The sequence below is a fragment of the Ahaetulla prasina genome, chromosome 10 (assembly GCF_028640845.1).
Source record: "Ahaetulla prasina isolate Xishuangbanna chromosome 10, ASM2864084v1, whole genome shotgun sequence".
In the NCBI taxonomy this organism is placed as follows: domain Eukaryota; kingdom Metazoa; phylum Chordata; class Lepidosauria; order Squamata; family Colubridae; genus Ahaetulla; species Ahaetulla prasina.
The window spans coordinates 19,994,996-20,022,621 of NC_080548.1; the positions used below are offsets into that span (position 1 = coordinate 19,994,996).

The window sequence follows — 27,626 nt, forward strand, 5'->3', positions numbered from 1 at the left end:
AATTTTAAAAGTCTGTTTTCTAGTAGGAAGGTAACAGGTATCTTTAGATGCATAATTTAATTCTATATTATGTTTCCTCTCCATGCTAATGAGTGGTGTATTTTACAGGCTCACAAAGGAAACACAAGTGATTAAATACCAGGGATCTAATTCAAAGCGTGAGGATGAGCTAATTATCCTCACGCGGTGTTGGTTCCTCTGCTGAAGTGATTTTTATGATTTTCTTGACATCCAAATGGAATCTGCCTTCCTGTGAACGCGATAAGGTGATGACTCACAGCCTCTGCTTACTGTTTTCCAGGTGCGGCCCCGGTAGAGGGGAGCCGCCTGTCAAGCCGCAAGGCCCGGGGCTTGCCATATGGTGGCAGGAAGGAACACGGGTGAAGGGGAGTGTCGGGAACGCCATAGTGGCGACCGCAGAAAACCGATGATGGGGAGGTGCCGGGACAGCTGCAGCAGCAATGGAGGAGGCCTTACAATGATCGGATCGGCTTGGCAGCCGCAGCAGAGCTCAGCTGAGAGGCATGGAGGCATGGCCAAGTGAGGAATGCGCAGGTCAGACAATCAGCTGGGCTGGAGCTTCAGCACGTGATAACCACCAGGACAAGGCCAGCGCAGAGAAGAGGTGTGGCTCGCCTGTTTAAGGGTGCTGGGAGACCAACAGACTTGCTTCAAACAGACTTTACAAACTGCTGTTTTGCTGCTGTATGAACTCACTGCGTGTCAGAGTCCGGTTGAATAAACCCAGTTTGAATTCAAGTGTGTGTTGTTTTTCCTACTGGTGTCAGTCTGGAGCTTGGACCCTTGAGAGCTTATTTTGTTTCTGGCTGTCTGGCTCAGAAAAAACAACAACAACACAAGCCTTCTCCTTCTCCTTCATAACTTCTTTTGTAAATCCCAAAGGTGCTTTTCCAAAAGACAACTGGACTTTCTTGGTTTTTTGTTTTTGCTTGAAAACCTGTTGCTTCTCATCTTCAGTTCTCGTCTTTCTTGGATGAGGAGCAAAACATTTTCAAGGAAAAAACGAAGAAAGTCCAGATGCCTTTTGGAAAAGCACCTTTGGGACAACCATGTCCTGGATGATTGAGAATCTCCATAGATACTTTTTTTGTAAATCGTTCTCACAATCTTCCCACGGATACCATCTTCCTTTAAAACAAAATCATCAACCCCTGGGTTTCTCCATGCAAGGACTCTCCTCAAAGGTCCAGATCTTGGGCAGGCCTGAATTAGTAATAAATAAAAATTAATGATTAACGATGGATAATAGTTTGTACATAAATATGATGTTGGAAAATGGAAATAAAAATTATTTTTTTTAAAAAAAAAAGGTCCAGATCTCTGGGTATTCTTGCGGCCATTTCTTGGTATTCCTTCCACTTTTCCCTGAATGTTTCTTAACATGCGTTGCTTAGATCTAGACATAATGCTCAACGCACAACTTGTTCAATCAAGAACACTGACACACACTAACCTGATTTGGAAACTATCCCTCTGCATTTGACTGATTTAGCAAACGTGTCACACCATCGACTCACATTTCACTTGTGATTAGTTTCCAGTTCCTTTTCACAAACGCTATTACTAATCTGCAAAATCAACTGTAACCATTGCAACCAATTCTACATGAGACAAACATCATGTCAATGACACTGGATTTTGTTATAGATTTTAGTTGTCGTTATTTTATACTAGAATTCTTAATTAAAAACTAGGATCCACGAACACCGGCTGGCAGTCAAATGCCACGATCCCAAATCCTTCATCTCTACCCACACCAACATCAAACAGTACCACTTTGATTGGATCAACAGAAAAATGATTGGCCACACTACCACCCAATGCGCTCATCGAAGCCTGGCACTCCACAAGCAATTCCATCAACAACAGACACATTGACTTACAACCAGCCTACAAACCCTTCAGAGCAATGGTGGGATTCAAAAATTTTTACTACTGGTTCTGTGGGCATGGTATGGCTTGGTGGGCTTGGCTTGGTGGGCATGGCTAAGGAAGGATACTGTAAAATCTCCATTCCCTCCCGACTCCAGGGGAAGGTTACTGCAAAATCCCCATTTCCTCCCCATCAGCTGGAACTCGGGAGGCAGAGAATAGATGAGGGTGGGGCCAATCAGAGGTGGTATTTACCGGTTCTCCGAACTACTCAGAATTTCCGCTACCGGTTTTCCAGAATTGGTCAGAACCTGCTGAATATCACCTCCGTCTCAGAATCCAAATCAACTGTATAGCCAACTAGACACAGCACCAACCCTCAACCAACTCACACAATCCCCACGCACAAGCAGTTCGCTTCCCAATGACTTTGTCCTGATATAATCTTCTTATCAAAACACCCATCAGACGACTCACTGATGACTCACAGCTGACCCATCACAAGACAACCCCCTGCTTGACACACCCACACCTGAAGCCCTTACAAACAGAATACTGACATCCCTCAACTCTACTGAAGTTATTACCTGCTCTGGTAACAAAACATCTGGAAACCAAGCAACCTACAAGCTTGGAGAATGAACCTTTACCCTCACACTATTACTATACCCAGCCTGTACCTCTCATTCTGTACTATTGCAACTGATGTCTTTCTCCTAAGTGAAGAACTTTACATCCATCTCTGCTAACTTTCAAGCTGTTACTTTCAGCCCACGTCTCAAATCATCCATCTGAATTTTATTTCTCTCTTCTAGGATAGTGCCGGTAGTAGTACTCTAGTAGCAATCCCACCCGGTGGGATGTCATCTGGAAAATCTGATAATCATTCCCTCAACTTCTTCATTCAAGTCATCTGAGGAAATGCTGAAACTATTGGAAATTAGGAGCAAAGGCTGTAGCCCTTCCTTTCTGACTCTACTCTCACTACAGGTAGTCCTCGACTTATGACTATTTGTGTTGTTAAGTGAGTTTTGTTCCATTTTATGATCTTTCTAGGCACGGTTGTTAAGTGAATCATTGCAGTTGTTAAGTTAGTAACATCATTGTTAAGCGAATCTGGCTTCCCCATTGACTTTGCTTGTCAGAAGGTCACAAAAGTGACCCCGGGACACTGCAACCGTCATAAATATGAGCCAGCTGCCAAGCATCTGAATTTGGATCACATGACCACAAGGATGCTGCAAGGGTCTAAGTGTGAAAAATGGTCACAAGTCACTTTTTTTCAGTGCCGTCGTGACTTTGAACGGTCCCTAAATGAACTGTTGTTAAGTTGAGGACTACCTGTCATTATTTTCCCTTCTTCGCATATGTAGACTCCACCCCAAATAACTTTTTTTTCAAAGGAACAGCTAAACACTGAAGCAGAGTTTCTCAATTGTGACAACTTGAAGAGGTGTGGACTTCAACTCCCAGAATTCCCCAGCCAGCTGTGCTGGCTGGGGAATTCTGGGAATTGAAGTCCACACCTCTTCAAGTTGTCACAATTGAGAAACACTGCACTGAAGAAACAAAGAAGCAATGAATATTTGCGCTGAAATGGCACTGCCAGGGTTAACAGCTATTGCTTCAAAACCAATTGGGCCCAATAGTATTGAACTCTTTCTAAACAGAGGAAGACAGGAAGACAGGAAAATGGCAGAAAGGGAGGAAACTAATGATTGGGTGATGATTGATTGATTGATTGATTGATTGACTGACAAACAGGCAGAAAGACCAGAAGGACTGTTATCATGAGCTTATCACTAAGTACTGTATCTTATGTTTTATAATGAATGTATTTTTATGATGACTATGATCATGATTTATCATGTATCGCTTATATGTACCAGAGACAAATTCCTAGTGTGTCCAATCATACTTGGCCAATAAAGCTATTCTATTCTATTCTATTCTGTTCTGTTCTGTTCCGTTCCGTTCCGTTCCGTTCCGTTCCGTTCCGTTCCGTTCTGTTCTGTTCGATTCTCTTCTCTTCTCCCCATCCCCATCCCCATCCCCATTCCCATCCCCATCCTATTCTCTATTATTCTGTTATTTTTCCGTTCTATTCTATCCTATCCTATCCTATCCTATCCTATCCTATCCTATCCTATCCTATCCTATCCTATCCTATCCTATCCCATCCCATCCTATCTATCCTATCCTATTCTTCTATTCTATTCTCTGTTCTATTCTCTATTCTATTTTCTATTGTATTGTATAATTCTATTCTATACTATAATTCTATTCTATACTTCTATTCTCTATTCTAGCCTAGCCTAGCCTAGCCTAGCCTAGCCTAGCCTAGCCTAGCCTATCCAATCCAATCCAATCCGTTAAACCTGAAAGACTATAGCTTAGCAGGGATGGGGAACTATGGCCCTTTCATGATTGGGAGTTGAAGCGCACAAGTCTAAAGTCATTGTTCCCCACCTTTTGTTTAGTGCATGCAGGAGCCACCACACTGAAAGAAGAAACCACCTGTCTTTAAACTCTTCCCTAGCTTCAGGTCTACCTGAGCAGCATCCGTCGGTGTTGCCGTGGGAGGCTGGGGCACTGTGGTAAAATCTGGTTCCTGCGAAGTGCTGAGCTGGGCCGTATCTCCGGCCTTTGTCTCATCGGTCGTCCCCAGAGGAGAAGCTGGAATTTCCGTCCTGGCTACAGTCGCCGTCGTCGGGGTTTCGAGCATCATCGACTGTGTCACGGCAACAATTGTGATCACAGGCAGCAGGTCCCTCAGGGCAGTCGTTGGTCTCGAGGTAACCGTTGTGGTGGAGGCTGTGGTAGCCATGCTAGAAGCCGTCGTCGTCGTCGTAGCCACATCGCGGGCTGCCGGGGTTGTCGTAACACCTACCGCTTTCCAGATGGTGACCGCTGGTGTTTCTGAAATCCTGGGGATGTAAAGACCGTTGGTAGCTGAATCAGAAATCACCTCCTCGGTAGGGAGCGGTGCCAAAGGGGTGGCAACCGGTTGCACAGATGTGATAGGCAACACAGCGGAGGTGGTAGCGAGAAGGACGGGTGAATCCGTGGTGAGCCGCACGACCGTCTTGGATCCGGGGTCCTGCTTGAAATCTGCAAGAGAGTACAGGGACTTCATCAAGAAAATAACAACACGGGGAGTCCTCGACCTACACAACTCCGATGGAGCCCAACATTTCTGTTGTTAAGTGAGACACTTGTTAAGGGAGTGTTGCCCCGTTTTTCGCCACAATTGTTAAATGAATCACTGCAGTCGATAGGTTAGTAACCTGGTTGTTAAGTGAAAATGGTTTCCCCCGTTGGATTTGCTTTTCAGAAGGTCGTAAAATATGTTTAAGAGCCTCGGTGGTGCAGTGGTTAGAGTGCAGTACTGCGGGCTACTTCTGCTGACTATCGGCTGCCTGCAATTTGGCGGTTCAAATCTCACCAGGCTCAAGGTTGACTCAGCCTTCCATTCTTCTGAGATGGGTAAATTGAGGAGCCAGATTGTTGGGGGCAATAAGTTGGCTCTGTAAAACCTCTTACAGAGGGCTGTAAAGCACTATAAAGCGGCATATAGGTCTAAACGCTATTGCTATTGCTATTTACGTGACCTCAGCAGTGGACATAAAGATGAACCAGTTGCCAAGCACCTGAATTTTGAGTACAACAATCATGGGGACTGCTGGAAAGGTCGTAACTGTGAAAAAATGTTCGTAAGTCCCATTTTTCAGTGCCGTTGTAACTTTGAACGGTCACTAAACGAATTGTTGTAACTTATCCTAAGGCAGGAAATGACTAGGAATGCAGGGAGTCTTTGATTTACAACCGCAATTGAACCCAACATTTCTGTTCCTAAGCAAGACAGTTGTTAAATGAGTTTTGCTCTATTTTACAACCTTTCTTGCCACTGTTGTTAAGGGAATCATTGCAGTTGTTAAGCCAGTGATACAGTTGTAAAGTGAATCTGGCGTCCCCCATTGATTTTGCTCGTCAGAAGGTCACAAATGGTGATCACATCACCCCGGGATGGTGTAACCGTCATAAATGTGAACCATTAGAAATATGCAAAGCATCCAAATTTTGATCACATGATCATGGGAATACTGTAATGGGCCTAAGTGTGAAAAACGGTCATAAGTCATTTTCTTCCGTGCTGTCGTAACTTCGAACGGTCACTAAACGAATGGTTGTAAGCTGAGGACAACCTGCAGTAGATTATTCAAGTTGATTAATATTATTAGTTATAGCAGAGTGGTGAGGTGGGCTAGAAGTGGAGCTCTCGCCTCACAATCAGGAGGCTGTGAGTTCGATCCTAGGCAGAGGCAGATATTTCTCTCTCTCTGGGCACAATGAGAATATATCTGCTGAACAAAACTCCACACTGGTGGCAGGAAGGGCATCTGGCCATTAAATGCTCTGCTAGCTACATTCAGTTGCCCAGACTCTACCCCGCAAGGGATTATGGGCTCGTTAAATGATGATGATGATTAATATTATTAGCTATAACAACCGCAAGTGAAACAAAAAACAACAAAGAGTTATTTTATAATAAGAATTGGAAAACTGTAGCCCTCCAGATTTTATTAAGCCATAGTTTCCCCCATAGCCCACACAGAATGTCTAAGGGTGAGGGCAGTGGTGGGATTCAGCCGGTTCGGGTCGGTTCAGGTGAACCAGAAGTTAAACTGCTGGCTAGCCCCGCCCCTCCCCACTCTGCCCCTTCCAGGAGTCCCCACGTGCCCCATTTTGGCTCCCAGGTAAGTGCAAGGAGGCCTCTTAGACCCAAAATGGGGCGCAGGTGTGGCACGCACACACGTGGCCTGCTTTCACTCCCAGGAGACTTCAGGGAGGCCTACTAGGCCTAAAACAGGGCGCAGGGAGGCACATCGCCCCCCCCCGCGGCCCATTTTTGCTCCCAGGGGGGTGCAGGAGGCCGAGTGCTGCCTGTCACACACCCCTGGCCACACCCACCATGGCCACGCCCATCTAGCCGGTCATTAGGGCAGAGAACCGGTTGTTAAATTATTTGAATCCCATCACTGGGTGAGGGGTGCTGGCAGATGTAGTTTAGAAGTATGCCAGTTTTCTGTTAGATGTACAGGAAAGCACACTCCCAATCTGGAAGAGACCTCGCTCTCCATTCCTATCTGATGGCGCCCAGGTTGGCTATTCATTTTGCTTCCGCTGAAAAACTCCATCTCGTCGAAATAATTAATGTCAATGAGTGAATGAAAACAATGCACTGTGAACTGAATGAAAATTAAACTATGGATATTAGCTGGCAAATCAGAGCGTGGCAACTGCTCCAATTTGGTTTTTAATGGGCATCCCTGCTATTTTAGTCAGAATTAAATGCCTGCTTTGATTTTTTTTTTCTGTGTTTTTTTTTTTACAACCAGAGCTGAACAATAGCACTGCGATTATCTCCATGCTTCCTCAGAAGTCATTCATTTCGATTCCCGTGGAATTTATCACTTGTTAATCTTTAAGAGATTTATACTCTTGCAACATTCTTCCCCTCCTCCCCCTTTAAAAGATCTCTGTGAATCCTAAAGCATCATTCAACTTTCTTTTAATCGGTTGAATTCAGTCTGCGGTAATAGCATGGAGGGTGAGAATTTCAAAGGACTTTTGTGGGTGATAGGAACGCCACTCCACAATATTTGGACCCAAACAGTGGTGGAATTTAACCAGTGCCAGCCGGTTCAGGCGAACCGGTAGTTAAATTGCTAGCTGGCCCTGCCCCACCCCACCCTTTCCAGGACTCCCCACGAGCCCCATTTTGGCTCCCAAGGAAGTGCAGGGAGGCCTACTAGACCCAAACTGGGGCACGGGGGAATGGGGCATGCCCCCCTATGGCCCGTTTTTGCTCCCAGGAGGCCGCAGGGAGGCCTACTAAGCTCAAAACGAGGCATAAGGGGTGCGGCACAGGCCTCCCCCTTCCCGTGGCCTGTTTTTGCTCCCAGAGGGGTGCAGGAGGCTGAGTGTTGCCTATCACACCCCTTGGCCACATCCACCATGGCTACACCCACCTAGACGGACATTAGGGCACAGAACTATAGTGACCAGACATCCCGCTTTTGGCGGGACAGTCCCGCTTTTTAATAATTTGTCCCGTGTCCCGCGGCATTTCAAAAAAGTCCCGATTTTTTTCCCCACTCCCATTCTGAAAATGGGAGGCAGCAACGCAAGAGGAGGAGGCGGAGAAGGGGAAGTGGCGGAGAAGGGGACGCGAGATCGCCCGCTGCCTGGAAGAGCCGAGAGGAGAGCCGAGGAGAGCCGAGCCTGCCTGGAAGAGCCAAGAAGCAGCAGCCGCTCCTCCTCCTTCAGCCAGGTGGTGAGACTCAGTGCGCATGCGCAGCCCCCACCCCCCGGTCAATGGTGTCCTGCTTTGCCATCGCTGAAATCTGGTCACTTTACACAGAACCGATTAATAAATTATTTAAATGTAATAATCCAAATTTAAATTTAATTGAGCCCACCACTGGACTCAAAGAATGCACAGATGTATCAGATCCAGCATCGACATATTTCTCGGGGGGGGGGGGGGTCTTCAATGGTCACAGCCAGGATTTCAGCTCATCGTTGTGGAATTCAAACAGTAAAAGGGGCCAGTTAAGCTTCAAAGCTCTGCTCCTTCTCTTGTCAATAAAAGCAGGACCGTTGGCCCTATCTCAGTAGGTTTTGGGGTGACCGCAAAAATTTGGGAAGGGGCTTTCCACAGGTTGCCTCTTTACACATATTGTATCAAACTTCACTCAAATTTCTCAAAAACTAGCTTCCTCTGAAGTAGGTGTCTCCGTTTTAAAAACGCTTAGCATTTCTTGAGAACTTTTTCCAGTGAGGCAATGGGGGTGACCAGATTCTGTTGATTGCTGTGAGGGAACACATGGTGCTCTGGGATGTGTGTGTGAGAGAGCGGGGGAAGCGGAGCGAGGAAGGGAGGGCGAGAGAGAGAAAATGAGAGGGAAAAAGGGAGGGAGGGAGGGAGGAGGAGAGAGAGAAAGAAGAGGGGAAAAGGAGGGAGGGTGAGAGAGAAAATGAGGGGAAAAGGGAGCGAGGGAGGGAGAGGGAAAGAGATAAAAGGGAGCGAGGGAGCGAGGAGCGAGGAGGAGAGAGAGAAAGGAGATGGAAAAAGGAAGCAAGGGAGGGAGGGAGGGAGAGAAAGAAAGGAGAGGGAAAAGGAGCGAGGCAGGGGGAAGAGAGAAAATGAGAGGGAAAAAAGGAGCGAGGGAGGGTGAGAGAGAAAATGAGAGGGAAAAAGGGAGGGAGAGGGAGAGGGAAAACAGAAGCGAGGGAGGGATGGGGAGAGAGAAAAGGAGAGGGGAAAGGGGAACGAGGGAGGGGGAGACAGAAAAAAGGAGAGGGAGGGAGGGGAAGAGGGGGAAAATCTGTCCATACTGATCTCTGAAAGAATGAGTGTGAAAGATAAGGTACTGGTCAGCTTCGCAGACTGCATTAAACCATGGTATGAACTAGGTTTGCCCATTGCATGAACCATGAGCAGTTAGTTGCCTTCACATCGCATCCAAAAGAAAAATCACAGAAAGCCCATTGTTGGCTTAGCATAATATGCGAATCACATCTATTTCTCATCCACCTCATTTCCAAAGAAAGTGCCAGGAAATCCAACCCTCTTTAGAACTTTCCTGAAACTTTCTTCTCCTATTTAAAAAAAAAAAAAAAAAGCAATTGTTTTCTCCTCAAGTAGAAGCTGACTACCCAACTCTATACACACCCACACATATGGAGAATTTTAAAAAATTCAGTCCCAAGACGACTTCTGCCTTTCCATCTGTTCCATTAATCGGACAATCAAAGCCACAACTGGCATGACATAGTCCTTCCTGGCATGACGTATTCTTTCCATTTCGGTCCTATACTCACATCCAGAGCCAGATCCCGAATAGAAGTCCTCCATTTCTTCTAGTTCTTCATCTTCAAAGGAGTCATCGTCCCCCGAGCCCTCCATGTCAATCGGCCGCTCGAAATTTTCATTCCGCCACTGTTGAGCCTAGAGGAATGAAAAGGGCCGACAAATAAATGCAATTATTCACACGGGATCCGATAGCCGGAAACTTTCTATAGAGCAGCCTAAATCGTTTGAAGCCTACATGAAGAGCCACCATGGTCCCCATGGGCTACAGATCACTTGTCCAGGACTGTATTACTTTTTCTCCTGGGACCCAAAGATCCTTTCTCTTGCCTTCCTCTCTACTTACTAGACTGCAAAGCTCGTAAATCCCAGGCAGCACAATTTTCTTTGGCAATGAAGGATAATTACCTTCAGTGCGAATTTCATGAAATCAACGAATACCGTTCACCAAAGTCAAGCATCTTGTAAAAGACCACTCGTCCCGGTGTCATTCATTATATATTTTCCCCTGGAGAAAAAGGGATAAAAATAGATGGAAAACACACCGGGAACTCGTAGTTGTTCATCCAAGGTTCATTCACACCAGGGGTGAAATGCTCCCAGTTCGGACCGGATCGCATGATCCGGTAGCGATGGGGGCAGGTAGTTCGGAGAACCGGTAGCAAAAACCCCTGCCCCCCACCCCACTGCCCAGCCTCGCTGTTCCTCTTCTCTGTCCCTGAAGCTCTCGGTGGTGATATAGCTGCAAACGGCCTTAAATGACAGCCGCAGCGCTTCAAAGGGCCGCACTACAGCTGATCAGCGCTGTAGGCAGCTAGTAGACCAGTGCCTCTATTTTTAAAGAAGGTAGACCGGTGCCTGCCAAAAAAAAGCACTTAGTAGACTGGTGCCTCTCAGTAAAAGACAATTGGTAGACCGGGGCCTCTATTTTTAAAGAAGGTAGACCGGTGCCTCCCAAGTTTTGTATACTTTATTATTTTTATTATTTATTATTATTGACCATACCCATTCAGTCACCTGACCACCAAGCCACACCCACCAATTAAGCCACGCCCACAGAACCGGTAGGGAAAATTTTTAGATTTCACCCAATTCACACTTAGGCAAGAAAAACCAAAAGTACACATACAGACTGGGTGAAACCAAGCTTAATAGCAGGAACTGTGAGAGGGATCTTGGAGTCTTGGTGGACAATCAATTAAATATGAGCCAACAGTGTGCGGCGGTAGCCAAAGAAGCCAATGCAATCCTAAATTGTATTAACAGAGGGATACAATCAAGATCAAGTGAGGTATTAATACCACTCTATGAAGCCTTAGTAAGACCATACCTAGAATACTGCATCCAGTTTTGGTCACCACACTATAAAAAAGATGTTGAGATTCTAGAAAGAGTGCAGAGAAGAGCAACCAAGATGATTAGGGGACTGGAGGCTAAAACATATGAAGAACAGTTGCAGGAACTGGGCATGGTAGTCTAGTGAAGAGAAGGACCAGGAGAGACATAATTGCAGTGTTCCAATATTTGAGGGGCTGCCACAGAGCGGAGGGGGGGGGGGGTCAAGCTATTTTCCAAAACACCTTAAGGCCAGACAAGGAATAATGGATGGAAACTGAACGAGGAGAGATTCAACCTAGAAATAAGGAGAATTTTTTTCAGAACAATAAACCAATGGAACAGCTTTGCCTTCAGAAGTTGTGGGAGCTTCATCACTGGAAGCTTTCAAGAAGAGACTGGACGGCCATCTGTCAGAAATGGCATAAGGTCTGTTTGGGCAGGGGGTTGGACTAGATGACCTACAAGGTCCCTTCCAACTCTGTTAATCTGTATGTGTGTATCTGCTAAGCTGTGGTGGCTATTTTTCTGTTTTTAGAACTCTGCTAAAAACCTTTTTTTTAAAAAAAAAAGCTCATAAAAAAACTGGAAAGCATGTTATAATTAACTTAGGTAGTTTAATGGTGCAGAACTATTTATCAGAGTGTTTCTCAACTCTCTCAACTGACTTTAAAAATGTGTGGACTTGATTTCCCAGAATTTCCCAGCCACCAATTCTGGGAATTGCAGTTCACACACCTTAAAATGGAAAAAGTTGAGGAACATCAATTGATAAACCGCTTTGATGGAATTTCAAGCTCCTGCAGTTTTGCATTAGCAGAATGTACTTTTGCCCTTACAAAGCAACACATTTTTGTCAATCTCCCCCTCATCCAATGCCACATATTTTAGTATCAGTAAGGGGGGGGGTTCCCCTTGGAAGGCAATCCAAGGATCAAGGAAGAGAAACAGCAACTTATGTGCATTTAAAAATGAAGCTGTGCAGTTCTTTGTTGGAAAAGTTCAACAACAGCAGAAATGCTACAAGCAATTTTTGCAAGCTTAGCAGGAAAAAAAAACACACCTCTCTGGAATCTGCACTATGGAAGCCAGCCCTTAACAGAAATCAAATGAATTCTGCAAGCAACTCCAGCTGAATGTGGTTGCATCAACAACTGCCTCGCATAAACCCCTGAGCTGAAGTAGCTGTGCTACCAGGGCTTCTCTATTTTAAACTATATCCCATCAGTGTTGAATATTTGTGATGCTCACTGGGGCAGGCAGAAACCAAAGACACAAATATTTGGAGACCATTGCGCTGTTGAAGGTTAAAGGTAAAGTTTCTCCTCGCACAAATGTGTTAGTCGTTCCCGACTCTAGGGGGCAGTGCTCATCTCCGTTTTAAAGCCGAAGAGCCAGCACTGTCCAAAGACATCTCCGTGGTCATTTGGCCGGCATGACTAAACACCAAAGGCTTACAGAACACTGTTACCTTCCCACCAAAAGTGGTCCCTGTTTTTTTTTTTTTTTGAATTTATATCCCGCCCTTCTCCGAAGACTCAGGGCGACTTACATTGTGTTAAGCAATAGTCTCATCCATTTGCATATTATATACAAAGTCAACTTTTATTGCCCCCAACAATCTGGGTCCTCATTTTACCTACCTTATAAAAGATGGAAGGCTGAGTCAACCTTGGGCCTGGTGAGACTTGAACTTGCAGTAATTGCAAGCAGCTGTGTTAATAACAGACTGCATTAGTCTGTTGAGCCACCAGAGGCCCTTTCTACTCGCATTTTTTATGTGCTTTCGAACTGCTAGGTTGGCAGAAGCTGGGACAAGTAATGGGAGCTCACCCCGTTACACGGCACCAGGGATTCGAACCGCTGAACTGCCGACCTTTCGATCGACAAGCTCAGCATCTTAGCCACTGAGCCACCGCGTCCCATTGAACCATGTTGAAGGTTACTTGGGCCATATGGAAAAGTTAGGCATAAGTGATGAAAACTGCAAAAAAGGGTTGAAAACACACAAGCAGGAAATACATTCCTAAGCTGACAAAATTTAGGGGGTCACCCAGCACTGTTTAAGCACTGATGTATTGTATCGTTGGTATCTCGCATTTCAGAGCTGGGACTCATTTACCAGCAAACATTACCTGTAATTTTACTAAGCCACAACAGCCGACGAACCATGGAATTGGGTCTCTGACTTTATCCCTATTTGAACTTAATTGGCACTGGGATTTTGCCACTAAATGATTCAAAGGGAAAATGAAAAATCCACCAGTGCCAAGAAGTCGGTCCAATGTCCGGTCATCCTTCTAACAATCTCACCTTGGCCATCAACCAGGAAAACTGGTTAGGCTGGCAGACACTGTAGCCCCATCACACTGAAATATTTATGGTTTGCAGGCTTACGAACAGGAAGATGCCGAGATTGCACTGCTCAAAGCGAAGGAAAGTCAAGGAGCCAAGAGAAAGTTTGCTCTTGTAGATTCTCTAGGGCTACGTTTTTGAAGCTTGGCAACCTTAAGATGCATGAGCTTCAACTCAGCATGCTGGCTGGGGAATTCTGGGAATTGAAGGCCACACATCATAAAGTTGCCAAGTTTCAAAAAACACTGCTCTAGAGAGCCGTATGAGAAACCACTGCCTATTTCAAACAGGTCCTCTGGAATACCATGCAAAAGATTATAAATTCACCCAGGGTGTTCTTCCTGTTTACTCATTGGAGCAATACATGTTTTTTTAATGTATAAATTACACAGCTTCACCGTCAGGCATACTAAAAAGCCCTCCTTCCTATCAAATGATGTGTTTAGTCTTTAGATATTCAATAAATAATCACGCGGGTGAGACATTACACAAGTCTGTGTGTTTTCCCTTTCCTGCTGAATTCTGACATCACTTTGTATTTATAATGCAGGTTCCTGGCAAGAGTTTTCCAAGGTTTCAGGCTGAATTTTGGGGAGCTCTTGTTGGAGACCTCAAGCCCTGTATGCGTACACAAAACTCCACCCTCACTTCTCAGAGCAGAGATGGGCAAGTTTGTTTGTTTGTTTGTTTGTTTGTTTGTTTGTCAAACACGTACAAGGTAGCAGGTATAGGTATAAACATAAACATAAACAGAGGAAGTAAGTACAGATAAATGAGGACAGTAAGACAGAGACGGTAGGCAGGCTAGTGCGCTTATGCACGCCCCCTTTACGGACCTCTTAGGAATGGGGTGAGGTCCAGTTTGAGGTTGAAGCTGTGGGGGTTTGAGGCTGTAACAACGGAGTCGGGTAGAGCATTCCAGGCATTGACCACTCTGTTGCTGAAGTTGTATTTTCTTCAATCGAGTTTGGAGCGGTTTCCCTTGAGTTTGTATCGATTGTTTGCCTGTGTATTATTGAGGTTGAAGCTGAAGAAGTCATTGACAGGTAAAACGTTGTAGCAGATAATTTTGTGTACTATGCTTAGATAGGACCGCGGGCAGCACATTTCCAGATTGTCCAAGCCCAGAATTTCAAGCCTGGTGGCATAAGGGATTCTATTGTGAGTAGAGGAGTGGAGTACTCTTCTCGTGAAATATCTCTGGACCTGCTCAATCATGTTAATTTTCCAAAGGTCATTTCCCAAAACTATTGTGGACAATTTTCTGGTCCGTGCCTACAATTTTTATTCAGAGGATTTTCAGCAATAAGGCAGGAATGAGGAGCAAAACCTGGAATGAATTGGAGAGTTGGAGAAACTGATCTAACTCTCTATCAAAAACATCCACTAACTCTGTCATTGGTGGCAGAAGTTAGCGAAATTCAGGACATTTTTCCATTATTTCTCCTCTCACACCTTTTTGCTAGATGGCATGAGAAAAGCTAGAGATAACTAATCTATTGCTGGCGTGGATAAAAATAAGCCTAAGTCGAGATAATATGACAGAAGTAACATGAAATGATAGAGGTATATCTTGTTCACCTGTAGCCTTAACAAAATTATTGGTTTTCTTCTCAGAGAAGATCACACAAACCTGGTTATCATTTTACAGGGTTATAGTACCCCAAACTTTACAAGTTTCTGGTCTAAGAAGACATTGAGGTGTAGAGAGGACAATGAAATCACCAGCAAGGTGTTGAGCCAATATTTTCAACATTTTTTATTTTGGAAAACTCTGACTATATATTTAATTGATTTACATAGCTGCTCACCTCACAGTTGGGACCCTAGGTGATAAAATTGGATTAAAACCAACAAAAGCAACAAGTAATAACAATAATAATAATCTAATGGCACTCCATTAGGGAGTGGCTCAGGGGCTAGGACGTTGCACTCGTCGATCGAAAGGTCGGCAGCTCAGCGGTTCGAATCCCTAGTGCTGCCGTGTAATGGGGTGAGCTCCCGTTACTTGTCCCAGCTTCTGCCAACCTAGCAGTTTCAAAGCACGTAAAATTGCAAGTAGAAAAATAGGGACCACCTTTGGTGGGAACGTAACAGCGTTCCGTGCACCTTTGGCGTTGAGTCATGCCAGCCACATGACCACGGAGATGTCTTCGGACAGCACTGACTCTTCGGCTTTGAAACGGAGATGAGCACCGCCCTCTAGAGTCGGCAATGACTAGCACGTATCTGTGACGGGAACCTTTACCTTTACCTTTAATGGCACTCCAGAACAATCTAACCTAGTCCATGAAAGCACAAATCATATAAAAGATATCACATTGATCGGCTTCCTTAACCTCAAAACCCCAAGGATACATCCAGGTTTACAAATGGCCAGCAGAATTGGGGCCAAGTGAAACTTAGGAGGTGTGGTGTTCAATGAACAAGCACAACAACAGAGGTGTCTTTAATACCAAAGAAATGTATTTGGCTATCTAGAAAGTTATTGACATAATAAAATATCTACTCTATATGGCAGTGATGGCTAACCTTTTCCGGACCAAGTGCCCAATACGCACGTGCGTGCATTCAAATACGCACATGCGCCCAAACCCCCAAAATGCAATGTACACATGGTCCCCGTGCATGCACGCCTGGCAGAGGTGGGTTTCAGCAGGTTCTGACCAGTTCTGGAGAACCGGTAGTGGAAATTTTGAGTAGTTCGGAGAACCGGTAGTAAAAATTCTGACTGGCCCCGCCCCCATCTATTCTCTGCCTCCTGAGTCCCAGCTAATCGGGAGGAAATGGGGATTTTGCAGTATCCTTCCCCTAGAGTGGGGTGAGAATGGAGATTTTACAGTATCCTTCCCCTGACACACCCACCAAGCCACACCCACCAAGCCACAACCACAGAACTGGTAGTAAAAATTTTTGAAACCCACCACTGAGGCATGGCCCTCTGCATGTGCCCCACGCATGCGGCCCTCCGCACGCAAGCCGCACATGTGCGCACAGGCCCCCTGCACACACCCCGCCCTCCGTGCATGAGCGTCAGAGACCCAAAGACCAGCTGGCCAGCGGGAAGCGCATGCACATGCGCAGCGGAGCTGAATTGGGGTGACAGCTCGCGTGCCATTAGAGAGGGCACTGCATGCCACCTCTGGCATAGATTCACCATCACGGCTATATTGGGTAGGATAGGGTATTTTTTTTTCCCATTTCAGTATATTTCTGGATCAAAATGAGCAACTCCAAACATTTGTCCACTTCCAGGCTTTTAAGAATCACCAGCTCCCAGCCTTCCATAATCTGGTTCCCTAAAGCAGGGGTCTCCAATCTTGGTCACTTTAAGCATAGAGAACTTCAACACCCAGAATTCTGGGAGTTGAAGTCCTCCAGGCTTAAAGTAGCCAAGGTTGGAGACCCCTGCCCTAAAGGCAGTGGTGGGATTCAGCCAGTTCGTACCACTTCGGAAGAACCAGTGGTTAATTTTCCGAGCAGTTTGGCAAACTGGTTGTTGGAAGAAATCATTAGGCCTCTGTGGCTCAGACTGGTAAGACAGTCTGTTATTAACAGCAGCTGCCTGCAATTACTGCAGGTTCAAGCCCCACCAGGCCCAAGGTTGACTCAGCCTTCCATCCTTTATAAGGTAGGTAAAATGAGGACCCAGATTTTTGGGGGCAATAAGTTGACTTTGTATATAATATACAAATGGATGAAGACTATTGCTTGACATAGTGTAAGCCGCCCTGAGTCTTCGGAGAAGGGCGGGATATAAATGCAAATAAATAAAAAAAATTAGGGCAGAGAACTGGTTGTTAAATTACTTGAATCCCACCACTGCCTAAAGCAGGGGTCTCCAACCTTGGTCCCTTTAAGATTTGTGGACTTCAACTCCCAGAGTCCCTCAGCCAGCAATGCTGGGAGTTGAACTCCACAAGTCTTAAAGGGACCAAGGTTGGAGACCCCTGGCCTAAAGTATGTTGAATGACAGCATCCCATCACTCTTAATTGGCTGTGCTGACTGGGAATAAAAGGCTTATTTATAGGCAAACTCATTTGGAGTGAACCAATTTGAGAAAGGATGGGATAAGGATGGAATATGCTTTTCTAAGAACTGGTCCTGGATGGATCCATCTCGACCCAGGTTCACTGCAGGCCTGTGGAAATGAACAGTAAATTCCATAGGGATTTACTAAGCCTACCTCCAAACCCCCGGTGGGGTTTGCAAAGGAAAAAAAAAAGATGTCATTCTTATCATGCTTTATAAGAAACCAAACTAATCTTAGCATGGTTTTATTTTATATGCTAATGTAACAAAACACCGACAAGGTTGATCTGGATGTATTGATAAAAGTAGACTATACAACCCAGTTAAGAACTGAGGGATCCTGCTGGGATACTATCCTAATAGACACTGACATGACAACAGTAACCATAGTAACTGTTTCCTCCATCATAACGGCTGTGCTTTCGTCTCTCTTTCTGGGCTTCAGAAGAAGGTGAGGACATTGAGATGAAGGAACACCATTTGGAAGTCAAAGATACTCTCCAACTCTTTGATGTCAACTGTGTGACCCAAGCCATCCTACTTAAGTTCTTTCAAGTGTCAGCTCTGGCTGGTTTCACTTTGATGAAATAGAAATACCTCCAAGGGAGGGCAGAGTTAAAATAGCAACAGTGCAATCAAATGAATATTTGAAAAACGAAATGAAATGGTACCCCCCCCTGCCCCCATAGCTTAAAAACCTGACAGCAATTCAATCCAGATCCTTGTATATTTTGCCAGCACAGATTATATATTCTGGGCATCTCTCTTCCACTCCTTCCTAGCTTCTAACTATGTTAAGAAAATATGGTACCCCAACATCCTATGCATTAGAATGCTTCCCAGATCCCGAACATCCTATATAAGGACAAGTGTTCTGGTTTGTGAGCTCTGTCTCTATTAACTATCTAATTTGCTAGACATTTTTATGTTGTCTTCTGGATCATGGGTGGAATCTAATCAAGGAGAGAAGCATCTTTAGAATAGAATAGAATAGAATAGAATAGAATAGAATAGAATAGAATAGAATAGAATAGAATAGAATAGAATAGAATAGAATAGAATAGAACAGAACAGAACAGAATAGAATAGAATTTTTATTGGTCAAGTGTGATTGAACACACAAGGAATTTGTCTTGATGCATATGCTCCCAGTGTACATAAAAGAAAAGATATCAAGGTACATCAAGGTACAACACTTATAGCACTTAATGATAGTCATAGGGTACAAATTTAACACTTAATGAAACTTAGAACTAAGGAGAAATTTCCTGATAGTTAGAACAATTAATCAGTGGAATAACTTGCCTCCAGAAGTTGTGAATGCTCCAACACTGGAAATTTTGAAGAAGATGTTGGATAACCATTTGTCTGAAATGATGTAAGGTTTCCTGCCTAAGTAGGGGGTTGGACTAGAAGACCTCCAAGGTCCCTTCCAACTCTGTTATTCTATTCTATTCTGTTCTGTTCTGTTCTGTTCTGTTCTATCATTCAATCATTGTTTTCAATTATTAGATTTGTCTTCCAGTAAGACACACATGGTTTTGCACAACAAGAGGACAATTACTATTTTCAGAAGAAAATTCCGCCTGAAAAAATTACGCAATTCTCAATAGCAAAAAATAAATAAAATTCACCAGATTTAGACATTCAGAAAAAAACAGATCGTACTCCTTAGGATGCTCCTTTATTGGCATTACCTTTTTGTTAGTGTTGAAATTGAGAGACACACATTTGAAAGTAAAACAGACTAAGTGTGGGTATAAGGATATATGAAAGATTAATTGAAATCAAATTAATTTTCTTAATTCAGTTTGGCCAATAATTAAATATATAAAGATCAAACCAGTAAAAAAGTATTTGCTTTGTCTCTGTGTGCTGTGACTGCAAACCCAACTGTTTAAGCAAACAAGTTATGGTTTTGATATATTGTATGCACTCAAGGATAAAGACCTTTACCTTTGAGTGTTTACGGGACGCGGTGGCTCAGGGGCTAGGACGTTGCGCTTGTCGATCGAAAGGTCGGCAGCTCGGCGGTTCGAATCCCTAGCGCTGCTGTGCAACAGGGTGAGCTCCCGTTACTTGTCCCAGCTTCTGCCAACCTAGCAGTTTCGAAAGCACATAAAAATGCAAGTAGAAAAAATAGGGACCCCCTTTGGTGGGAAGGTAACAGCGTTCCGTACGCCTTTGGCATTGAGTCATGCTGGCCACATGACCACGGAGACGTCTTTGGACAGCGCTGGCTCTTCGGCTTTGAAACTGAGATGAGCACCGCCCCCTAGAGTCAGGAACGACTAGCAGGTATGTGCAAGGGGAACCTTTACCTTTATGCACTCAAAGACCACAGATATTAAGAACTTCACATAAGACAAAAATAATTTCCCCTTCCAAGGGCAACTATTGGAAGGAAGTTTTTTTTAAAAAAAAATGACAACATAATAGTCCTTGCCCCACAATCACAAACACACTCAATTTATATGTGTTACCAATTGGCAATCCTGGTGCGTTAATCCCAAACAAGCCAGGATTTGTAAACTAACATCAAATCCAAGTTTGCGTCTCTAAAATAAATGAGGCAAAAAGCTAAAGTCCCCACCTTCAGTTTGCATCCTAACCAAATCCATCTTGATTTGCTGAGCTCTGCTGTTACGGAAAGAAGGAAATTATTTTCTACCAGCAGAACCAAAGCAAAAATTCAACAGCAAAAAAAAAAAAAAAAGTTATATTCAGAATATGTGTGGGGCTTTTTTTTTTAATGAAATAGACTCAACCTGGTATGTTAAACTTCCGTTAAGCTTAACATCTCATTTCCCTCAATTCCCCAATGCTGCAAAATGCTTCTATGACATCATTGCTTTGGGGCAAAAAAACAACAACCCTAATTGACCCTGGACCACGAAAAAGTTATCAGCCCTCCTCATGTGATGAAAGCAACTGGTCTAAAAAGAGCGTCTTTTTTTAAAAAAAAGAGACAGAGAAAGAGAGAAGCTGGGAGCAAAAACAAGTTATTAGAAAAGCAGCTTTTAAACCGATATAAATAAAATGGATATAAATAGACAGAATGTATTCGTATGCTTGGGATTTATTCAGGCGGAATATAAAATGCTCATCACATGCCTCTTAGCCACACACTATTTCCAAACTGGCTCAGCTCTGTCTTCAGGGAAGAGATGTTTAAAAACACCCTTTCCTTCCCCTTCCCCTTCCCCTCCCCTCCTCACCCAGCTTTAAAGCTGGACGGGGCATTTGAAGGAAAGCTTCTCAGCTCTTGGCATAAATTGCATCAGTCTGATTTGAGATTTATTCCCAGCTCTGAGATTGGAATGCTGGATTACCAGGAGCAATTCATTTCCCTGAAGAACTCATTTTGTGTCTGCTGTTTCTTTTTTAAAAAAAAAACCCAAATAGTAATAATAAAATGCCCTTCACCCTGCTTATATTTACACTTAAGAATCCCACTTTCAAAAAAAAACCAAAAAACAACCCATCCTGCTAGTTGGCCGTAGATGTTTGAGCTATTTATTTTAACAAGGTATACCCCACCTTTTGAATGAAACCATCACCACAGCAAATTGCAATCAATTAAAAGAAAATGAGAATCAAAAAGGTTTTTCGTTTGACTAAGCAGCGGATCCTGGGCAGGTAAACGGATGAACTTTTCCCTTCTTTTCTCCATTTCCATTCGTTTTATTGTCTTTGACAATGCCTGCGTTCCGTTTCAGGGTTTCTGAAGCGAGGAAGAATCGAGCTCGGCCCGATCTCACGCTGGTGATTGCTCTTGAAAATTAGCCTGTGCCGTGACTGTTAACCAAATTGCAAGGGCAAGCACACAATTGTGAGAGCAATGATCCTAGAGATGGGGTGTTTGCTCATGGAGAGCAAAATGGGGACTCTTGGCAGAGAACGTTCGCACCAGACAATCAATGTCCTTGTCCAAGAAAAAGGGTGACTTCCGTCACCATACCCTCCTAGCAGGACAGACAAAGGCTTCCTTTGAACTGAGACAGAACATTGCCATGGATTTCATCACCACTTCAAGGAGATATATCAAAGCCATTAGACAAAGAAAATGCCCTCAGCCGGCTTCATTTAATGTACGTATCAGTAAGACTCAGTGTGTTAGAACAAAACTCAACTTCTTAGAAGCTGCAAAGAACTCGCTTTCCCATTATGATATTTTTACAAAGCGGGAATAACATGGCCTCATTATTTAGCGTTCGTGGCGTTGGCAGAGTTTCATTCGTCCGACAAAAGGACCTCCAAATATATGCACCCGCTTATCGCCAAAGAGCATCTTTTCATGGGCATGTACAGCTACAGGCAGACTTCTCGGCCTTAAGAAAGCTGGGGATTGTTCTCAACACCAGGGATGGGGGCGGGAAGGGTATGACTTGCAGACAAGTAGAAAGCCGCAAAAAAATTCCCACTGAATCCTGCATGTTTCTGAGGCTCAGTATCAAAAGCTTTATACGGATTCTTCTTGGTGGAAAGGATCATAGAATCGGAACAGACGGAAGGGTTTTGCGAGGACGGGATATAAAGGATGAGCACCAGGGAGTTCTTAAAAAGTCTCTTCTGAAGAAAAATCGGAAGCAGCATCTTCCACTGCTCAAAACGTCTGTCGTGTCCCACCCCCACCCCCACTCCGACGAACGAGTCAAGGAAGTCCGTGTCAAACTTGGCAACGAAGCCTCTGCAGCTTGCCAAGTCCCTTCGAGGTTTATCAGGGCAGGCAGGAGTCCAAGTTGTGACTTCAGCGATAGGGTCCGGTATCAGCAAACTCGATAAGACTTTGCTTGACTCAAGGTTGGAATGCCAAAAGCAGGTCCTTTATATAGGCTGTGGGGTGTGGCTCCATGACTCAGCATTTATCCAGGCCTGCCCCTCCCCTCCTTCTGCTAGCATCGCCTCTCAGATCTCCGGAAGCGAGGGTCCTCCCACCCTGAATTGTCTTCAGCTGGATCTGCTGGCAGCTTCTGGGAAAGGGAGGGGTCAGAGGGAGTAGGGCCGAGTAATTCCAATACCTGGCTGCCTTCCTGCTCTGACGGCTGAGCCAAAGGAACAAACGCTGTATGAGTGAGGTTTATCGGGCTTGTCCTCCCACTCCTGGAATCCTCTCCGGGCATAGGGCCAGGGCCGGGGGCTGGAGGCATGACAGGCCGTTCATCTTCATTATCAGATTCGGAGTCTGATAAAAGGCCCGGTTGGAGACGGGAGGGGCCCGGCTGAGGAGAGGAGGGAGGACAAGTCACAACAACTTATATTGTTAGTAAGGTGACCAATCGTCCTCCTTTAGGGAGGACAGTCCTTCTTCTGTAAGTTCTGTCCTCTCTCGAAAAGTGTCCTCCTACATGTCCTCCTTTTCGATATCTGAAGACTAATCTGTAAATCTCCGTATTCGATCGATGCCGATCCGATCCGTTGCATGTAATCTGATGTATTTGTATTTGACATGACGATTCATCAAGGCTTGGTACAGTGCAGTGAGATGCGATTATGAGACACATGCGCTCCACACAGGAGAATTGTTTTGAGAGAGTGCGCCGCGCGCAAGAGTGCGCCGCGCACATGTGGCTTTCTTTACTTCTTATCGAAACATGACACGGCACACACGCACGCATTAGACTCACTTCTTTCCCAGTGAATATTCAATCATACACAGGTGAGCACAATAATTCACGCTTTATTCATTCATTATCTATTTAATAATTTCCAAATATGTATAATTTTAGTTACCAGTTTATTTATTCAATGGAAAAGTACTCATTTAAATAATCATTAATAAGCAGGTAAGAATTATTACAATATAAAATATTATTACAAATGTGTTTTTTTATTATGCATTTATCATATTATATAGTGTATTCTGCATTATTGTTGCAATGAATATTTTTTTTTTATTTACGATATTTTTTTTCTTCAATTTATTTGTGCCCTCCTTCTCATTGTAAAAAAGTTGGTCACCTTATTGTTAAGGAGCCTTCTCCTCTTACTTTAAGCTGAAATCTCTCTCATTACTGATTCTCGATCTGTCTTCTAAACCAACAGAGAACAGCAGCACCCTTCCTCTGCAAGCATGGCAAGGATTCTGGCTAACCACCAAAGCCAAGCCAAATTTTGGGTTGTGGGTGCTTCATCTCCGGAGACTTTCAAGAAGAGACTGGCCAGTCATTTGACTGGGGTGGTATAAGGTCTCCTACCTTGAGCTGGAGGTTGGACTAGAAGACCGTGAAGTTCCAGTGGCGGGTTTCTCATTATGTGACTACCGGTTCGCCACGTGCACATATGCTCGCTTCATGCGCGCACAACTGCCTTCCACACATGCGCCCGGTCTTCCGCACATGTGCCCAGGCTCAAAAACATGCCTAAATAGCATAGCATAAAGCAGTGGCCGGGCCCACCTGCAATTTCCACTACCGGCTCCAGCGAACCGGTCCGAACCGGCTGAATATGATTGCTGCATTTGGCGCTCCATGGCATTGGGCCGGGCTATCTACGGGACCGCCTGCTGCTACCAAATACCTCTCACCGACCCGTGCGCTCTCACAGAGAGGGACTCCTCAGGGTGCCATCGGCTAGGCAGTGCCATCTGGCGACACCCAGGGGAAGGGCCTTCTCTGTGGGGGCTCCCACCCTCTGGAACGAACTCCCCCCAGGACTTCGTCAACTTCCAGACCTCCGAACCTTCCGCCACGAGCTTAAAACACATCTATTTGTCTGCGCAGGGCTGGACTAGGTTTTTTAAATTTAGATTTTAAATGGGTTTTATTATATATATTGTTTTAATTATCGGGCTATATTTAATAAGTTTTTTAACCGACATTTTATCTTGTATTTATATGTATTTTATTTGCCTGTGAACCGCCCTGAGTCCCTAGGGAGATAGGGCGGTATACAAATCTGAATAAACATAAACATAAACATAAACATATAGTTAAACTCTGCCTTCTTTGTACGATCAATCAAGGGAATCTATACAGAGTACTTCTCTCATCCGGGTACTGACCGGCTAAATATCTGATCAGCTTAAAGAAGTCACGTAGAACCATGCCTTCAAATCATACCTTATAAAGGCATATCTATTATTTAACAGTACAATTTATCAGTGCAGGAGAGAAATGCCTAGTCTGCCACCCTAGAGTCATTTATGATCTTTGCCTTGATTTTATGCAACCTTTCACCTAATGTTATGCAGACTTTGGCCTAATACATGCATCTTACCTAGACAAACAGCTCTAACATCTGATAAGAGCTTCTTGCCTAAAAGGGAAATCTTTGTTGTAAAAAATGGTGCGTCTACCACTGAATTAAGGTTATTTTATGAGGAATTAGCCATACTGGCTTACTGGCTGCATTCAGACAAGCTGCATCTTCTGATTCCTTACAGTTAGTCATTCCCTGGGATTGCACAGCACACAGATTCATAAATTAACCCAGCCCAGGTATGCTCTGCAAATATATCCATTAAGTTTCAAACCAAGAACTGACTTAATGAAACAAGGACTCCAAACAGAGGTGAAATGCTCCCGGTTTGGACTGGATCGCCCAATCCATTAGCGATGGTGATGAATGGTTCGGAGAACCGGTAGCAAAAATCCCTGCCCCACCCCCATTCCCAGCTGAGCCACGCGATCATCAGAGGCCCTTTTTTTTACTTTTAAAAGCATTTTTTTCTTCGGTCGAAAAAATGCTTTTAAAAGTTTTTAAAAAAGCCTCTGATGATCGTGTGGCTCAGCTGTGATTGCCAGAACCTTTTAAAAGCATTTTTTCTACAACTTCTTCAGCCAAAGAGGTTGTAGAAAAAAATGCTTTTAAAGGGCTCTTCTGACGATCCCAGCTGAGTTGCCTGATCGTCAGAGGCTTTTTTTTCTTTTAAAGGCATTTTGGTTTTTTGCCTTTAAAAGAAAAAAAAAAGCATTTGACAATCAGGCAACTCAGCTGGGATCATCAGAGGAGCCTTTTAAAAGCATTTTTTACAACCTCTTCGGCCGAAGAGGTTGTAGAAAAAATGTTTTTAAAAGTAAAAAAAAAGTTCGCCACGCCCACCCAATCACATTGCCCCTCCCCCAAGCCACACCCACAAAACCGGTAGTAACAAATTACACATTTCACCACTGACTCCACACTTCATTTATTACGGTGCATGTTAATTAAAGCAAGCTTCTTTCTTTAAGAGCCTTGGCCTACCTCGCACCATTCATCCTCTTCTTTAATTTAGTTGATCTCTATAAAAAGCCTCAGAGGTAGCTTCATCTCAGAAAGAATCACCCAGAATATCCATCATAAATAAATGACAATCGCATCGCATCCCAGAAAGGTTTATGTCGATACGCTCAACATTGCCCATCTCAACCTTATAAATGCAGAGAGCAGATTGATTTTCATCAGTGGCCACTATTAGAAATTGACATTCTGGTTTCAGTTGCTGGTTTCCGCTGTTGTTTTTTTAAAACTTTGCTGTTTGGTAATACCTGTACCTGCTTAAGTTCTTTTCCGAGAAGTTCCACAGAAAGCTAGAAGAAAGTACAGTATTTGCTATCCTGAGTGCTGTGAATGCATTTATTAGCATTGTGCTATTAGATTCAATGCGGTTGCAACTCACTGCAATAGATTTAATTTTACAGCGCTTTGACCAAAAGTGGCAATACTGCACCTGACATTATCTGCTTTTTTTTTGCTTTTAAAGCACTGCTGAGTGGGGGAGTGGAGATGATCAGGATCAAGCCCATGATATATGCCTAGAAAAATGGACAGTAACTGCTTCCCTGCACCCTACAATTCTACAGACAGTCAACTGGAACATAAGGAAAGACAATCCAGACACGACTAAAGACAAGATAGAGAAGGGATGTCAAACTCGGTTTCATTGAGGGCCGCATCAGGATTGTGTTTGACCTCGGAGGGCTGGAGCGGGCGTGACCGGGGTGGGCGTGGCCAGCTCGATGTCACTTGTGTCAGGGGGCCCAAGTGAGGGCCTGAGCACCCTGCCGGCAAAAATGGGCTCTGTTGTGCCTCGCCTGCCCTCCCCTCCTCAGCCGGGCCCCTCCCATCTTCTGCTATTTGAGCCAGAGACTGATAGTGAAGAAGAATGGCCTGGCATGCCTCCAGCCCCCACCCCTAGCACCATGCCCGGACACAATGAGCAAACAAACCTCCCTCCTACAGTGTGTGGGCACGAAGCCAACCACGTGCTAAAAGTGCCGGCAGCAGAGCAGGAGGACGAAAAGACACAGTGGACGGATCCCCGCTTCTGGAGAATGGAGAGGCGACGTCAGCAAAAGGAAGGGAGGGGCAGGCCTGGATAAGTGCTGAGTCATGGAGCAACACCCCATGGCCTATATAAAGGATCTGCTTTTTGGCATTCCTTGAGTCAGGCAAAGTCTCATCTGGTTGCTGAAGTCCTTGGATTCCTGCCTGCCCTGAGAACTCTGACAGGAATTTGGCAAAGCTGCAGAGGCTTCGTGGCCAAGCTTGATACAGACTTCCCAGACCCGGCCGTCAGAGGAGGAGTGGGACACGACAGGCTCTCTTAATCTTCTCATCATTCTTATCACCCATCTCCTCCCACTTAATAATAATAATAATAATAATAATAATAATAATAATAATAATAATAATAATAATAACAACAACAACAGAGTTGGAAGGGACCTTGGGGGCCTTCTAGTCAAACCCCCTGACCAGGCAGGAAACCCTACACCATCTCAGACAGATGGTTATCCAACATTTTCTTAAAAATTTCCAGTGTTGGAGCATTCACAATTTCTGCAGACAAGTCGTTCCACTTATTAATTGTTCTAACGGTCAGGAAATTTCTCCTTAGTTCTAAGTTGCTTCTTTCCTTGATCAGTTTCCACCCATTGCTTCTTGTTCTACCCTCAGGTGCTTTGGAGAACAGCCCGACTCCCTCTTCTTTGTGGCAACCCCTGAGATATTGGAACACTGCTATCATGTTTCCCCTAGTCCTTCTTTTTATTAAACTAGACATACCCAGTTCCTGCAACCGTTCTTCATATGTTCTAGCCTCCAGTCCCCTAATCATCTTTGTTGCTCTTCTCTGCACTCTTTCTAGAGTCTCGGCATCTTTTTTACATCGCAGCGACCAAAACTGAATGCAGTCTTTCAAGTGTGGCCTTA

At 44.4% G+C, this 27,626-nt stretch overlaps 1 protein-coding gene across 3 annotated transcripts in view; it reads right to left on the bottom strand.

Annotated features, from left to right (window-relative positions):
* The window catches only part of SDC3 (syndecan 3), a 109,131-nt gene that overhangs the window by 15,937 nt on the left and 65,568 nt on the right, over positions 1–27,626 (bottom strand). For 2 of the 3 annotated variants that reach the window (XM_058195809.1, XM_058195811.1), the window contains exons 2-3: positions 9,781–9,907; positions 4,445–5,004 (exon numbers count right to left, since the gene is read on the bottom strand). In XM_058195809.1, coding sequence (XP_058051792.1) covers positions 4,445–5,004; positions 9,781–9,907 — 687 coding nt within the window. Of the gene's footprint in view, positions 1–4,444; positions 5,005–9,780; positions 9,908–10,177; positions 10,211–27,626 lie in introns of those variants that run through there. The other variant, XM_058195810.1, reaches the window with a different exon arrangement.